This window comes from Vombatus ursinus, unplaced genomic scaffold (genome assembly GCF_900497805.2).
Source record: "Vombatus ursinus unplaced genomic scaffold, bare-nosed wombat genome assembly UNPS02014811.1, whole genome shotgun sequence".
NCBI classification, from domain to species: domain Eukaryota; kingdom Metazoa; phylum Chordata; class Mammalia; order Diprotodontia; family Vombatidae; genus Vombatus; species Vombatus ursinus.
Genome location: NW_020954589.1, coordinates 13,057,932 through 13,074,938, shown reverse-complemented (window position 1 = coordinate 13,074,938; position 17,007 = coordinate 13,057,932). Strand labels below are relative to the sequence as shown.

Genomic DNA, 17,007 nt, shown 5'->3' with positions numbered 1-17,007 from the left:
TACTAGAAACAGGAAGGAATGTTGGCAGCTCAGATATAGCGGGCCTGATGGGTTTCATATCCAGGAGCTGGTTCTCGGGGACACTGCTGATTCACAGGGAATAGTTGCCCATCTGGGTGGGCTTTCAGTCCCTCGACATAAGAGGCCCAGCTGAGGGGTCTGTCCTGGCACAGGTTCTCAGATGCTCAGGGACACTGAAAGGGTATCCTGACACAGAGGTCCCCAAACAAATGAAAGCCAGACTTTCCATAACCAACAGGACAGCCATGGGAGAGGAGTGAGTTGTGGTCAAACTGGAATACCACAGGAGGCAGGAGAAAGCTCCCCACAAAGTCACATGGAGGCTACTTCTGGTCCCTGTCGAGGTGTGTAGATACCTAGCGGGAGAAACAGTTTTACACTGTGTTGAAAAGTTAGAAGAATGTATTCCCCTTCTTTCTTTGCAAAGGTAGGTGATTATGGGTGTGTGATATTGTATATATTCTCTGACACAATCAGTGTTCTGGTTTTACCAAACTCTCTCTCTCTGTCTCTATCTCTCTGTCTCTGTTGTCTCTGCCTCTGTTTCTCTCTCTCTCTCTGTCTCTCTCTTTTCCCACCCCCTTGCTCTCTCTTAATAAAGGATGATTCATTGGGTAGGAGAGGGGAAGGGATATATTCAGAAGTTAAGGTGAGATCGAAACAAAGTTATTAATGAAAATTTAAGAAGAAAATTTTTGAAAAGAAAAAGTGTTCTGTAGACTTCCTAGAAAGCTAGACTAGGAGTCATTTACTTCCCTTCCCCCGCCCCCACCTTATTGCCGTAGCAATAACATCCTTCTCATCTTCAGCAAAGCACTTTTTCTTTACACACCCAGCTAAGCTTTCTTTTTAACAAGTCTTATACAGGGAAGTAGATTTACAATGAGGATAAATTAAAGGATGACTGTTTGCTCTACAGGATTCTTTACTTTATAAAGGGATTCACTGCAGGAGTCCATTAATTAGGGAACTCCATACATGTTTTTCAAATATGATTCAATTTACAGAAATTTGATTTATATTCAAGTTTTGGGGAATGTATCTACTAGAGTAGCCAAAGGGTCTCCTTTCCTTTATGAATTCAACAAGTTCCAAAGAGCCAGATTATGATGTGGAAGGATACTAAATGCTCCCTCCCACTTTAGAAATATTAAGAAATCATGCTTTCTCAGTGTCTGAAGTCTTTGGACCATAACAGTGTAACCTTGTGAGTATATAAATGCCAAGGAGACCTTGTCCTAGCCTGGAATTCAAAGGCCTAACCACTTTCCAAAGAGAAATGAAGTCAAAGTTTGGGGAAGAACTCTGGTCTCCCTGAAAATGATCCAGAGTGATGACTGGCCAAGGGCAGGAGCTGCTGTGGCTAATCCAATTAAGAGTCATTTTTCTTTCCTTACCCCTTGATCAGATTGAATGGGTTAGGAAAAAAATTCTCTAGGGTGTCTCCACATTTTGAGTTACTTCTGTTCTGTCTGCTATGTCAAAGATTATCACCCAAACTCTGAACTCTGGCTTAATCTTGACTATGGAATTTTGTCTTCATTTTTAAATGTTATAAACATGTATGAAACCCTTGCCTGGGGAGAAAGAGTCATGACCAGCAAGAGGAATTCTATCATCTGAATCTCCTCCAAGCAGTAATGCTTGTAAATATTAATATATGCACGACATATATAATTATTATGTTATATCTGACAAAACTGAAATGTAAAACATAAAGTACCAAAATTTTTCTCCCATGATGGAAAGTGGGAACTGCCATAAACTTGGTAGAAGAAGGCAGTGGAAGGAAAAAGGCCCAGGTCATTGGGGCCAAGATGTCCCCAAGGGTTCATTGTAGCATAGACAAATGTACTGGTGCCCCAGTCAGTGTCAGGCAAGCGCTCAGAGCTGACCAGGGAAAACTCATGGGAAATAAATGGGAGGGGGTAGAAGTATATAAAAGACTGGTTGCCAAACCTGAGGGTCATCATATGTCTGACACGCGGCAATGGGATGAGGCCGGTAGGACACCCAAACTGTCCCAGAATTGGGAAGTAGAGATGAGTTGAAGAGGCAGGGGGAAGGCCTAGATCAAGAGAAATTAAGGAAATTTAACAGCTGTGGATTAGGAATCAGGAATCCTAGTATCTAGTCCAGAGGTGGGCAACCTGCAGTCTTGAGGCCACATGTGGCCCTCTATGTCCTCAAGTGCAGCCCTTTGAATGGATCCAAACTTCACAGAAGAAATTCCCTTAATAGAAGAATTTGTTCTGTAAAACTTGGACTTAGTCAAAAAGCCATATCCGAGGACCTAGAAGGCCACATGTAGCCTCGAGGCCACAGGTTCCCCACCTCTTATCTAGTCCCAGCTTTGCTGCTAATCATGTGACCTTGAACAAGTCACTTAGTTCCTCTAGGCCTCAGTATCCTCCTGGTAAAATGGAGAGAAGACCACAAGCCCTGCCTAGCACAGGAATATTGCTGCGGGAATCAAGGGAGATCATGGATATGAAAGCATCTCATAATGGGGATGGTAAAACCTCCTTCAAACAAGATGTTGTGAAGCTTGGATGACATAGTGTGTTTAAAAAGCTTGGAACATTCTAAAGTACTATATAAACATCAGTTATTTTATTGGCGTACTGGAGAGAGAACTGGATTAGGTGACCTAGATACCAGTTCTGGCTCCCAGATCAGAACACACACCCGGACCCGTTTGGAAAGCGTTGTGAAAAATATAGGTTTCGATTTTACCTTCCTAGCATCTCTCATATATGCTGCTCTCCTCTGACACTGCCACCACCTGGTGCAAGTCCTCATCACACCACATCCAGACTACTACAGTGGTCAGTCTCCCTGCCACAAGTCTCTCTACTCTGCTCTATCTTCCACTTAGTTATCAAAGTGATTTTCCTAATGCTCGGGTCTGACCATGTCACTACCCTACTCCATTGACTCCCTATCGCCACCAAGATTAAATATAAAATTCTCTCTTTAGCATTTGAAGCCGTTCATACTCTGGCCTTTTCCTACCTTTCCAGGTTTCGGTGACGCTGGCCTCTCTGTTGTTCCTCACACCAGACATTCCATCTTCCCACTCTGGGCATTTTCCCTGGCCGTCCCCCATGCATGAAATGCTCTCCCTCCTCATTTCTGCCTCTTGGTTTCTCTGGCTTCCTTCAAGTCCCTTCCACCTTCCACAAGAAGCCTTTCCCCATCCCTCTTAATTCTAGTGTTTTTCCTCTCTTGATTATTCACTATTTATCTTGTATGTAGCTTGGTTGTATATAATTCTGTATATTTTCTATCCCATTAGCTCCTGAAGAACAGGGACTGTTTTGCTTTTTTTTTCCTTCCCTTTCTTTGAATCCTTAACTCCTAGTACAGTGTGGCACATAGTAGGTGCTTAATAAATGTTTATGGACTGACTGACTTTCATTTGAACCAAGTTTACTAGGTATGTTTTAACTTTTATTACAAAAACAAATCAAAAAACCCATTCCTCTTGATTTGCAAACAATTAACATTTGGGTTTTCAAGTTTAGTAAATGAATAGAGTAACCTGGACTGTCCTTAGAATCCTCCATCTTCTCCATGCCTGCTGTATTACCACCCTGAGAAACATCTGCCCTGGGGCCCTCCTCTCCTCATTGTTAAATTCCTTCCTGGGTACCACGGTTTTAGGAAAGGCCCCAGTCTCGCTTCATTTCACTCACACCTGGACTCTCTCTGGAATCTTCCTTACCTGCAATTCTGTCCCCTCACCTCCCACTTCTAGTTCCCCTATTTGTGTTGTCTCCCATCAATAGAATGTAGGCTCCTTTTGGGCAGGGATTGTCTTGCTTGCTTGTATCAGCATCCTTAACTTAGCAGAGTTCTTACACAGAGTAAGTACTTTATCTAACTAAGATTGGTTCAGCATCAGTATCTTAAGGACAGGAATCAGGTATAATTCAATCAATCAACAAAGATGTTAAGTATCAGATACTATGCTAGATACTGTGATAGAAAGACAAAAGTGAAAGCTCCTGCCTTCATGGAGCATTTTATAGTTTACATTTTAACAAGTTACATTTTAACTGAGGCAACAATATATACACTGTAAGTGTGTATGTAAAACATACAAAGTGAAACCAAGGTTGCTTTATGAGAGATTGCAGGTTGTTAGGGGAGAGGGACATGGATTGAGAAAAGGCTTCTTTGTTCCACAGCATAATGCCTTGCACATAGTAGGTGCTTTGTTAAGTGTTGGTTGGTTGAATGAATGAACAAATGAATGATAAGACTATTAAAGGGCTGGGGAAGAAGTCATCCTACTATATTCAACATTGTCTAGGCAGTTATTTGAGTGCCCCATGGGGATGGGTTGTTGGAAGGATCAAGTAAAGATAATGTTTGCAAAGCATTTAGTACAGTGCCTGGCACATAGTAGGTGCTGTGTAAATGCTTATTCCCTTTTCCCCCTTATTTGCTGTTCCTCACATACTACACTCCATTTCCTGTCTCCATGTCTTTGTACTGGCCATCCCTGATGCCTAGAATTCTTTCCCTTTTCATCTCCCCTCTTGACATCGGAAGGCTTCCTTCAAGATTCTGCTCAGATGCCGCCTTGTGCAGAAGGCTTTCCTTGGTACTGAAGCTTTGCCCTTTAGGTCACTTTCCTTCTTTTCTACCTGTATCTTATATGGACCTTGTTATTTACAACCCATCTCCCCGACAGCACGTAAATATTTTGTGCTTTTGCCCTTCTTTGTATCCCCAGCACTCAGCATAGGGTCACACACTTAGTAGGCTGCTCTAAAAATGCTTGTTGATTATTTGATTGATTGGCCTTTCTTCCCTTGAGGTTGCTGGTAGGCAGCATACTTAGTCAAGGAGGGCCACAGCCCTTGGAATATTGCTTCAGCTACCCAGACAAATATAAAACAATAGATGCCAGAAAATCTGAGAACAAAAGGATCAGATAAATATATATCTCTACATGGCACAAGAATTGAGGTATGGAGGTCTAGCAATCCTAAGCAACTTCCCTCATGTGGGCGTTATTCTGTGTTGTGAATGTCTGGAGAAATCTCATGTACCAGACTATGTTACAAGTTGCCTGGAGTCTTGGGCATGAACAACACTGAAGGCATCAATGCCACTGTAACCAGGTCGACAATAGCTACGTTCTTCATTGATAGCACTTTCTGATGTCCCCTCTCGTGTGCATTCTTTTTTCAGAGTTTACAGGACCATGAAGGAGGGGTTGGAGGAGGAATGTTGGATGAGTTGGCCTTTGGGAGATTTTAGTAGAAGAAGCGAGCATTGCACATTTTTTTTCTGAAATGTTTGGAGCCTCCTCTCATCCCTTGTCTATTTCTGATAGACTTAGGACACATTAGACGTACTTACCGCTCTTTTCTCCTTGCTAGATTGCATTTTCGGGGTCTTGAGAAGTCTCTCCTGGTACCATTTGTGTCATGGTTGTTCCTTCCAAATAACTTATTCACCCAATGTGTGTCATCCACAGTGTGGCCCCTAGGCACAATTATACAAGAGGTGAAGCTTGTCTTTGGCCTCTCATCCAAATGTATCCATCCTATGCCCTGTCTCTTTAGCGACTTTCCTACTCTCAGCCTAGGGACCGATAATAATTAATTCCTGCTTATAGAATAATGACTTAATAAGAACATAAGAGGAAATCTCCCAGTGTGTTGAGTGGATCCCTCAGGCTACTGATAAAAGACACACAGAATGATATTGTGTAGGTATAGAAAGGCTGTAATCTGTATCATCAAAAGGGAAATCCATGAATTAGATTATTCAAGTAAAGTAGATTCAGGAGGACCTCTGTTTAACAAAGTTTTATGAATTAATGGGCATGTTTATTATATTTGAAAGTAACAGACTGCATTTCTTTTCATAAAAAAAAAAGAATTGCTTCCTAGATTACCTCACAAGTATAAAGGATTTTTGTAAGACAATGCATCCACCCAAAGGTGTGACTCAGTGGGTGGGAGATTTCAGACCCTATGGCAAGCCAAGGAGAAGATGAATTGGGCAGTGTACCTGTTACAAAGCCAGTCTCTTAAGTCAGGCTTAGGCTTCTGACTACTCATACAAATATTAGACAACAGCTGTCCAGATTGTTGCTGCAAACTAGATCGTGGCTTCTCTCCTCAAATCGGGGATTGGCTAAGAATTGATTCTTACCTGAGAATGAGAGAATGAGTATGAGAGAAGGATAGGACAGGGAGGTAGATAGGCAGGGGGAGAAGTAGGTAGAGTTGTCTTCCACTTTGACCAAAGAAGGTGTAGAATAAATCAGTTGGAATTAATGATGAATATTATGAATATTATGATTGCAAGACTGCCCGGGAATAAAATACAGCCATTTCTGGTGGGAAAGCAGGCATTGGGCAATAGCCCAAAAAGAACTGACCTCAAAGAATTAAAGTAGATTACATCAACCAAGGAGACATTTGAAGGGTGGAGTTTAACTACTTGACCTGGGAACGTGGCCCAGGGTTTCTATTGGCAGCCAAAATGGTTGTGAGTCAGTTCCTGGATCACCCTGAGCCCTGCTCTTACCTCTTATGTAAAGAAAGGCCCACTCCCACCTACCTTCAGGGAATACCTACTTCACAAAGGGATTGGAGACCTCTTCCTTCACGTTCACCAGAAATACAGTGATTTTCTTATTTGAAGTCTTAGGTAAAGCTATATGGAGGAAATATGGAGAAAAGAAGGATTAGTTCTGACACAACAAATAAGCCTGCCACCTGTATGTAGTAACAGGTGGAGAAAACATTTCTTTTTTTATGCCTCAAATATTTAATTGTATTATTTTCACTTTACCAAAATTCTATTTTTTCTCCATTCCCCTTAGAGTGAAGAACATTTCTAAACCTAGCCAGTGACTTTCTCAGTAAGTCAACAAGCATTTATTAAGTACTTAATCTGTGTCAGGCACCATGCTAAGTACTGGGGATACAAATACAAGCAATAAGAGAGACATTCCCTGTCTTCAAAGAGCTTACATTCTGAAGAGGGAAGACAATGCTTAATAGGGAAGCTGAAAATTAAAACAACTCTGAGGCACCTCCTCACACCTATCAGATTGGTTAATATGACAGAAAAGGAAAATGACAAATGTTGGAGGGGATGTGAGAAAATTGGGACACATGCATTGTTGGTGGAGTTGTGAACTGGTCCAACCATTCTAGAGAGCAATTTGGAACCATACCAAAGGGCTATAAAATAGTGTGTACCCTTTCACCAAGCATTACTACTAGGTCTGTATCTCAAAAAGATAAAAAACGAAAAAGAAAAAGACCTAGATGTACAAAAACATTTATGGCAGCTCTTTTCTGGTGGCAAAGAATTGGAAATTGAGGGTATGTCCACCAATTGAGGAATGGCTAAACAAATTGTGGTATATGATTGTGATGAAATACTATTGTACTATAAGAAATGATTAGCAGCTGGATTTTAGAAAAACCTGAAAAGACTTACACGAACTGATGCAAAGTGAAATAAACAGAACCAGGAGAACATTGTAGTACATAGTAACAACAACATTGTAAGATGATCAGCTGTGAATGGCTTAGCTTAAATCAGCTTAGATTAAACTAGCTTAGATCAAAGAAAATTCTGAAGGGCTTATCATGAAAAATGAAATCTACCTCCAGAGAAAGAACTGATGGTATCTGAATGCAGATTGAAGCATGCTGTTTTGGGTTTTGTTTTTTTACTTTCTTCATTTTTTCTTGGGTCTTTTTGAGTGTGTTTTCTTTTACCACACGACTAATGCGAAAATACTTTCTGTATGACTGCACACCTATAATCTTTATCAAATTTCTTGCCTTCTCAATGAGGGGGGACAGGAGGGAGATTGGGAGAGAATTTGGAACTCAAAATTGTGAAAAACAAAGGATAGAAATTGTTTTTACATGTAATGGGGAAAAAATGTTAAAACTTAAAAAAAGAAAAGGAAAAAGAAATCTTGGACCAACACGACCTGTTGGCAACCTCGCCATGTATCCATTTAGTTTAGAAGATATCCTTTGAAGGCCCTGAGTTTAGAGTCAGAGGACTTAGGGTCAGGTCCTGGAACTACCACTCAATCAATGCCTGTGGCATTTTAGGCAAGTTACTTAACTATTGGGGCCTTGGTTTCCCCATCTGCAAAATTAGGGGATTACATTTGACAATTCCTAGCTGTGTGACCCTGGGCAAGTCACTTAACCCCATTGCCTAGCAACAACAACAACAAAAAAGACAAACAAAACAAAATTAGGGGATTAGACTCAAGTATTTCTGAGGTCTTTTCCAACCAGAGGCATTATGAGACTCAAATGAAATAACTTACGTAAAACATTTTGCAAGCTAAAAGTGCTATACTAAGTTAGCACAAGTAGTTATTTATTATTATTATTATTATTATTATGATTATTATTCACCTATGGATTACCAGGCTTCCAGTCTGGCAATGACTCTATTCCCAGAACCTTCTACTACACTCCTGCAGACTTCACAAAGGGCTTGGAGACTGCTTCCTTCACATTCACCAGAAACATGGCAATTCCCAGATGTTTATAGAGCAATACAGGGGTGTTCTGGTAAATATTTAACAACCAGACTCTGGGGAGGGGGAGAGGTATATATACACACTTTTAAGTTTAATCTGAAATTATTAACACTTTCTTAAATCTGATTTGTATTGATTGCTGATTTCTGAGATTTAAATATTCACACTGAAAATTCAACAATCAGCTCATGCAAGCTGGTTAGAGCTGGTTCTAGCACACCCCTGCTTGCAGCTCTAAATGTATAAAAGTAAAGCTCCCAAAATTCCAAAAAGCTTCCCTATAAAATCAAGCAAAATGCTCTAGCTCCCCCAAAAGTAGAAACTAATTCTTGTATCTATAGGAATAATCTGCCTGCTAATATTTAGTATACAATTCATGTTAAGATCTAGAAGGAGCTATAGGGCTCATTCAATCCAAACTCCTCATTTTATAGATGAGAGAACTGAGGCCCAGAGAAGTCTAGTGATTAATCCAGGCAGTAAGTGGCAAAGCTGGGATTCAACTCATTTCCTGTCAGACTGTTAAGATATCAGTTTATTTGGTTGAACTTCTTTTTTCCTCTTCTTTTTTTTTTTAATTCTTTGCTCCGAAGGATGGCTATATGGGAAGGAGCAAGGGAGGATGTATTTGGAAATGATGGTAATATGAAAACAAAAGATAATAATAATCAATAACTATAAAGAAGAACTATGGAAACTGAAACTGAGATTGATCATGAGAATTTGTTGTGACCTTTGTTGTTGGTCCAGTTGGAGTCTTAAATCAACTGAACTATGCTTGTTCCATTTCTGTTTAGAGAACATCTTGTCATTCGGTTGAGGCAGCAGGTGATGCAGTGGATAGAACATTGGGCCTGAAGTCAGGAAGAACTGAGTTCAAATCCAGCCTTGGATGATTATCAGTTATAAACCTGGTCAAGTCACTTAACCTCTTTTTTGCCTCAGTTTCTTCAATTGTAAAATAAGGATAATAATGGCACCTCCCTCCCAGGCTTATTGTATGGAACAGATGAGATAGTATTTGTAACCAGCAAAGTGCTTGGCACAAAGTGGGTACATGATAAATACTTCTTTCCTTTTAAAAGAAAAACATTATATAGGCCAGTTTAAACTGCTAAACTGCTAAGGTTTGGTTATTTTTTTTTAAATAGTATTTCACATCATTGATTCAAAGGTAGAAGGATAAGAGATCATATAGTCAGCCCTCTTATTTAGGGCAGGTAGGTGGTGCAATGGATAGAGCACCAGACTTGGAATCAGGAAGACTAAATTACCAGAGTTCAAATCTGACCTCAGACACTTAATAGCTATGTGACCCTGGGTAAGACACTTAACTCTAGTTGCCTCAGTTTCCTCATCTGTAAAATAAGTTGGAGAAGGAAATGGCAAACCACTGCAATATCTTTGCCAAGAAAACCCCAAAAGGGGGCCATGAAGAGTCAGACATGACTGAATAATTTATTTTTACAGATGAGGAAACTGAGGCCCAGAAAAAGGAAATGACTAAGGTTGCACAGGCAATTAATAGAAGGACTACTTAGCACTGTGTTTAGAATAGTGCCTGACACATAGTAGGTGCATAATACATGTCTATTGACTGACTGGAATTTAAGAGCATCTTGAAGGACCAATCTGTGTCAAGTGACATATTGGCATATACCAGAGAGAGTAGGATGAAAATTTTTATTTCAAAGTAAGATAATAATATCTGCTTTTAATTATTTGTCTTTAAAATACTTTTACAGGTAGGAAAAATTATAGTAAATAATAGTAAAATTACAAAAAAATTAAAAATTATTAAAAATGTTTGTGTCAATTCATATAATTGATGAGTCTAGTCTCAGTTTCAATAGTAGAGGAAGAATCCAAAACTAGGCTCTCTGAATCCAAAATTTAGCCCTTGGTCCACTGTGCCATACTGTCTCCATGGTTTGGAGAGAAATAAAATAATACAGTTCTCTTCAGTTTGGGGTTCATAACTGTCTTTGGTTCAAGGCTCTAAACAAGATGAGCATGGGTTTGCAATAATTAGGTTCCTAGCCTCTAAGGATAACTTGTACATCCCCTGCTTCATTTTTGAGTCCAATAGGTTCTTTTCTTGACCATGGTACCTTGAAAAACAAAATAGAATTTATCGTTGGTAAATAGATTATCAAGGAAACCCCACAGGAATGAGAGGTGGCTATGCTACATAATTGTCAGGTATTTTTCATAATTTAAAGCATTACATAACTGTCAGCTTTTATTTATTCATTTGAGCATCAGAGAGGAACATGATTCTTAGACATCCGAGTTGTGAGGATCAAATGAGACAGCACTTTTTTTCTTTGGCAATAGGGTTAAGTGACTTGCCCAGGGTCACACAGCTAGTAAGTATCAAGTGTCTGAGGCCAGATTTGAACTCAGGTCCTCCTGCTCTATCCACTGCACCACCCTAGCTACTCCCTTGAAAGAGATACCATCAAGAAAGCATTTAGAAACACTTGCCTGGCACATAGTAGGCACTATATAAATGTTAGCTATAATTGTTGGTATTATTGTTGTTGTTACATGCTTCACATATTTGAATCTTAGAATCTCAGAATCTTAGAACTTTGGACCTAGAGGATTGGTTTTATAACTTAGCTCTGCCACCTCCTAGCTGCAACTATAAGAAAGTCACTTAAACTCTCTGGGCCTCAGTTTCCCCATTTGTAAATTGGAGATGATAATATACTACTTACCTTATAAGGGCAGTGTTGAGAACCAAATAAAATGGTGAAAATGCTTTGTAAACCTTAAGGTGCGGGGTTGTTATTGTTCAGTCATGTCCCACTGTTAGTGACCCCATTTGGGGTTTTCTTGGCAAAGATACTGGAGTGGTTTGCCATTTCCTTCTCCAGCTCATTTTCCAAATGAGGAAACTGAGGCAAACCGGGTTAAGTGACTTTCCCAGTGTCACACAGCTAGTAAGTGTCTGAGACCAGATTTAAACTCAGGTCTTCCTAACTCCAGGCCTAGCACTCTATTCACTGTACCACCTAGCTGCCCTAAAGTGCTGGGTAAACGTTAACTATTATTAGATAACCTCTGAAGTCCCTTCCAGGTCTGAGGTTCTAAGTTTCAAATTTATAAATCATGTAACAACAACAATAATAATAGGTAGCATGTATATAGTGCCTACTATGTACCAGGCACTGTGCCAATAAGTGCTTTATTAATATTATCTTATTTGATCCTCACAACTTATCTAAGAACTATGTTCCTCTCCAATGTTCAAATGAATGAATAACTGACAATTATGTAGTGCTTTCAAATTTACAGAGCTCTTTATATGCATTATCTCATTTGAACCTCACAATAACCCTGTCATTACCCCCCATTCTATAGATGATGAAACTAAGATCCCTAGAAGTTAAGTGATTGTCAATTGGGCCCATAGCTGGTCAGCACAACAGGATTGATCCCATGGTGGGAGTGAGAGGTGGTATATGTGTCAGAGGGCCTCATGTGACTTCTTGATTGACGTTTGAAAGAAATATGGAAATGTTCTTACCATTACCCATCCATGTGTTTGAAGGAAGTGGTTTGGTGGGGCTGAAAAGTTAGCAATTCTACATTTCCCTCAAATACATTTAGGCTCTGTTCCAGATCACTTTTTTTTTTTAATGTACATGGTATGCCAACACATTTGGACCTTCTTCTTCCAATGTGCAACGTCTCTGTCCCATAGACTCCCACCTCCATACCCTCCCAGACACACCCTCTTATCACAGATAAGTTCCAGAAGTATTTTTTTGCTTTTGTGATCAGACACATGACCAGACACAGTGCTAACAAGGTCAGTACAGGGCCAGCCAATCTCCAGCTGCAGTTGGTTACAAGGAAGGCTTTGTTCCTGAATTGGCGATGGTCCTGGCCTGATGGAGCTAAGCAAGTACAGAATTGGGCCCTGAGGGTAGAATGAATCAATCATTCACATTGAATAAACAAGCAAATCTGAGTCTGGTGGCAGATTTGATGGAAGCCAGATGCCCTTAATGAGTAGGAACTGTTCCTCTAAGTTCAGGTGGAACAATGGATAGAGATCTGGGTCTAGAGTCAGGAAGACTTGAGTTCAAATCTGGCCTCAGACTAGCTCTGTGACAGTGGACAAGTCACTTAACCTTCATCTACCTCAGTTTCCTCAACTGTAAAATGAGGGCAATAATAATTCCTACTTCTCAGGGTTATTGTAAGGATCAAGAAAGATAATATTTGTGAAGTGCTTAGCACAGTGCCTGACACATTTTTGTTATTGAGTCATTTCAGTCATTTCAGACTCTCTGTGATCCCATTTGGGATTTTCTTGGCAAGAATACTGGAGTGGGTTGCCATTTCCTTCTCTAGCTGATTTTACAGACAAGGAAACTGAGGCAAACAGGGTTAAGTGACTTGCCCAGGGTCATACAGCTACTAAGTGTCTGGGGCCATATTTGAACTCAGGTTTTCCTGACTCCAGGCTCAGTGCTCTATCCATTGTGCGGTACTTAATAAATGCTTGCTTCCTTCCTTCCTACTGACAGCCAGAGATTCCCCAACCATCCCATAACAAAGTGGGCCAACCCAGAGTCCACCATGACCTGCCCTTCCCAACAGTAAGCTAAGGATCCCTGGACTTTGCCTTGTACCCTAAGGAACATCTGAACTTTCCTGTATGTGTTATCATACCCCAATCAGAATGTGAGCTCCCCAAGACCAGGTATCAATTGACTTTCTCTTCTTATTCCCTATACTTAATACAATAGTGAGCACTTAATAAAAGTTTTTCCATTTTCCCTTTGTAATCCCAATCATCCCTTGAATTTGGATGACTCATTTGTATGGTACTGTTCATTGAGAAGGAGCAGCCAGGATTAGAGTCAGGAGACATTGGTACAAACGCCAGCTCCAGTACTGAGTTTGAATCTCACTTCTAATGTTTGCTGTGTTACCTCGGGCAAATCCCTTTATTTCTCTGAACCCCAGTTTTCTCATCTATAAAATGAAGAAATTGAACTAGGTGGCCTCTGTGGTCCCTTCTGGCTCTAAGATTATGATTTCGTGCTTTCCAGAAACATAGGATCTAGAGTTTCATATTTGCAGAAATAGAAACTGAGTCTAGAGAAGTTAAGAGACTTGCTTCAGGTCATACTGAATGGACAGAGTGACCACAGTACTGGACTTGAAGTGAATGAGTCCTGGGTTCCAATTTGGCCTTAGATGTTAGCTGTGTGACCCTGTGCATGTCAATTAGCTTCTCAGCCTCAATTTCCTCATCTGTAAGATGGGGACAAAAAAACAGCACCTACAACAACCAGGGTTGTTGTGAAGAGAAAATAAGGTAATATATCTAGAGAACATTGTAAACCTTAAAGGATTATATAAACCTATTATCATTTGTTAGCAGAGCCAGGACAAGAATTCAGGTCCAAGCACATTTCCACTTTCCCATGCTTCCTCTCAACTCCATGACCTTACGCAAATAACTTCCTTTCTGTAGGACTTGGTTTCCCCATCTGCAAAATGGACACACTATATAGTAGTATTGCAAGAATCATATGAGATAATTGATATGTAAATGTGAAATCTTACATTTATTGTCATTGTCCAATAGCTTTCACCTCCATTATCCTATCTGAGCCTCACAACTGCTCTATGAAGTGAGATGGGCAGGGATCATTCTTTCCATTTTAGAGATGAGGAAACTGAGAGAGTTGCTCTGCCCATGATCACGCAGTGGCAGAGCTGAGGTGAAAACTCAGATGACCTACTTCTCAGACAAGTGCCCTACCTCTGGGGGAGCTGAGATGGGAGGAGAAGAGGGCTGGTTTGGGATCATGCTTCCTCAGGTGTAAATCTCCCAGCTTTGTCAGAGTCTGATCAGGGCACAGCTGGTGCTCAAGGTGAGACTTCAGCTTGGGCAAAAACACTGAGGGGGCTCTGTGAACATCTCCTTCAACCCTGAAGATAGATAGAAACAGAATCCTACAAAACAAACTAAACCTTTAAAACTGTGACTATTTTAAACTGATTTTTTTTTTTTAGTTATGAAATAATTCCAAGATGTAAAAGTCCATAAGAAATCCCACAGGAGGAGGGTAGTACCTTGGAACTGGGGTGTGGCATCAGCCTCCATGGATGATGCCTGCACAGGAGACGCTGAAGGTGAATGCAGGGGTACTGATGGAGGATATGATGCAGCTGGGGACGTGGGGGATACCGTTGGTGATGGCACTGTGAGTGAAGGAAGCGACTGCACAGGTGTTGATACTGGTGATTGTCCTGGGGGTGAGATAGGCGATTGTGCAAAAGATGATAGAGGTGACTGCGTGGGTAGAGATGGGAAAGGAAGTTCTGTAGGTGAGGAGGGTGACTGCACAGAGCAGAGATGCATGGATGACTGCCTGAGTGATGGAAGTGGTTGTGCCATTGATTGAACAAACGGTGATATGGGTGACTGTTGAGATGGTGATGGCAGAGGGAGCCCCACAGGTGAGACAGGAGACCGCACAGGTGACTCTGTGAGTGATGGAATTGACACTGTAGCCGGCTGCATGGCTGGTGACAGAGGGAACTGGGCAGGGACAGATTCAGGTGCCTGCCCAGCAGAGGAATCAGGTGGACCATCATCGTCCTTCACAGTCCCCTTGGTGGCCTCATTCAGAGTGTGGCTCGAGAGCTCTGACAAGCTGGCTTGTGTCGTCTCTGGGTTCTGCTCATCAGTCCCTTTCCATTCCCTGCATTGGGACAGACTTCCAAAGCAGAACACTTCCACCCGGGGGAACATTAAATTCTTGATGGGAGACTCGAGGTAGACACCATCTAGTAAAGACAACAGAATGAGCATCTTCATGGCAACCTACACTGCCAAAGCACTTTAAAACAAGACTTCTTCATATCACCCATATTGACACATTTCATTTCTATCTTTAAAATCCTGTAAAGGGGCAGCTAGGTGGCGCAATGGATAGAGCACCAGCTCTGGAGTCAAGAGGACCTGAGTTCAAATCTGGCCTCAGACACTTGACACTTAATTAGCTGTGTGACCCTGGGCAAGTCACTTAACTTTCATTGCCTCGCCAAAAAATAAACAGATAGATAGATAGATAGATAGATAGATAGATAGATAGATAGATAGATAGATAGATAGATAGATAGATAGATAAAATGCTGTAAAGTAGGGAAAGCAAGTATTCCTTTGCTCAGAACTTAGAGGGCAATTCTGGTTCTGCCACTTACTATATGGGCAGCTAAGTGGCACAATGGATAGAGTGCTGGGCCTGAAGTTAAGAAGACTCATCTTCCTGAGTTCAAATTCGGCCTCAGACACATACTAGCTGTGTGACCCTGAGCAAGTCACTTAATCCTGTTTGCCTCAGTTTCTTCATCTATAAAATGTGCTGGAGAAAGAAATGGTAAACCACTCTAGAATCTCTGCCAAGAAAACCCCAAATTGGGTCATGAAGAGTCAGACTTGTGGGGTTTAAAATTGTCAAAGCTACAATAAAAGAAACTGAGGCAGACCTCTGGGTCAATGGCACTCTATTAAAGAATCCATGATCCCCTCTAATGAAGTGGACCTCAGATCTTCCTCATAATCTGAGATGCCCATGGTCCCTTGGACCTTGTTTTAATAGGGCTCAACATCCAAATATACAAAAGAAGCATGGTAAAATACAGAATTTCATTAGCTGAAGAACTTGCTCTTGAGGGCCAAAAATAATGTATCATCCAAAAAATGGTATATCAGCAGGGAGGTCTCAGGTTGGGCAAAGCACAGGATAACCCCACTGACTAGGTAGTCATAAGATGGTCACCTGCTCATTCTGGACAAGAAAGAGTGGTCCAGATATACAAAAAATAAGTTGGGGGACTTTCCAAAAAATCAAGACATCCTACTCATGCTGGCTTTAGACATGGAATTTGAGTAAAACAAGATGGAGATACCTTTATCAGCATTCTTGTAGTTGTGCAAGTGAGTTTCATAACTGGTAATTAAGTAGTGAACATTACATTAAATTTTGAGACCCATTATAAAGGCCTACTATAAGAACCTGTCTTATCTAATTATCCTGTATGATTTATGTAAAATCTCAAACTGATTAATACTTATTGGAACAGAGTAGGGGTCCAAATGAATCATTTCTCACAGACACAACTGAAATGACTGAACAACATCACTTACTATATGTGATATATGTACATATATGTGTGCGCTATGTGTGACATATATTTACGTATGTGTGTGTGTGTATACACGCTTGCTCAAATCACTCAAGGCCTCCATTTCCTCACCTAAAATGAACTAGACGGCCTCCTTACAATCAAAGGCTAGCCTCAGTATTGTAAGTGGCTCTTCCAAGAGCCTTTGTGTTATAAATCTCAACCCCAAATTGGAGACCAAAAGTCTTTGTACCTCTGAATAAATTATA

General features: G+C 40.8%; 1 protein-coding gene across 2 annotated transcripts in view; it reads right to left on the bottom strand.

Moving 5' to 3' along the window:
• Positions 1-244: 244 nt before the first annotated feature.
• The window catches only part of PNPLA1 (patatin like phospholipase domain containing 1), a 68,499-nt gene continuing 51,736 nt past the window's right edge, over positions 245-17,007 (bottom strand). Inside the window, exons 6-10 of one of the 2 annotated variants that reach the window (XM_027876220.1) lie at positions 14,681-15,397; positions 6,627-6,705; positions 5,398-5,523; positions 1,981-2,089; positions 245-377 (exon numbers count right to left, since the gene is read on the bottom strand). In XM_027876220.1, coding sequence (XP_027732021.1) covers positions 345-377; positions 1,981-2,089; positions 5,398-5,523; positions 6,627-6,705; positions 14,681-15,397 — 1,064 coding nt within the window. In that variant the 3' untranslated portion in view covers positions 245-344. Of the gene's footprint in view, positions 378-1,980; positions 2,090-5,397; positions 5,524-6,054; positions 6,199-6,626; positions 6,706-14,680; positions 15,398-17,007 lie in introns of those variants that run through there. The other variant, XR_003570366.1, reaches the window with a different exon arrangement.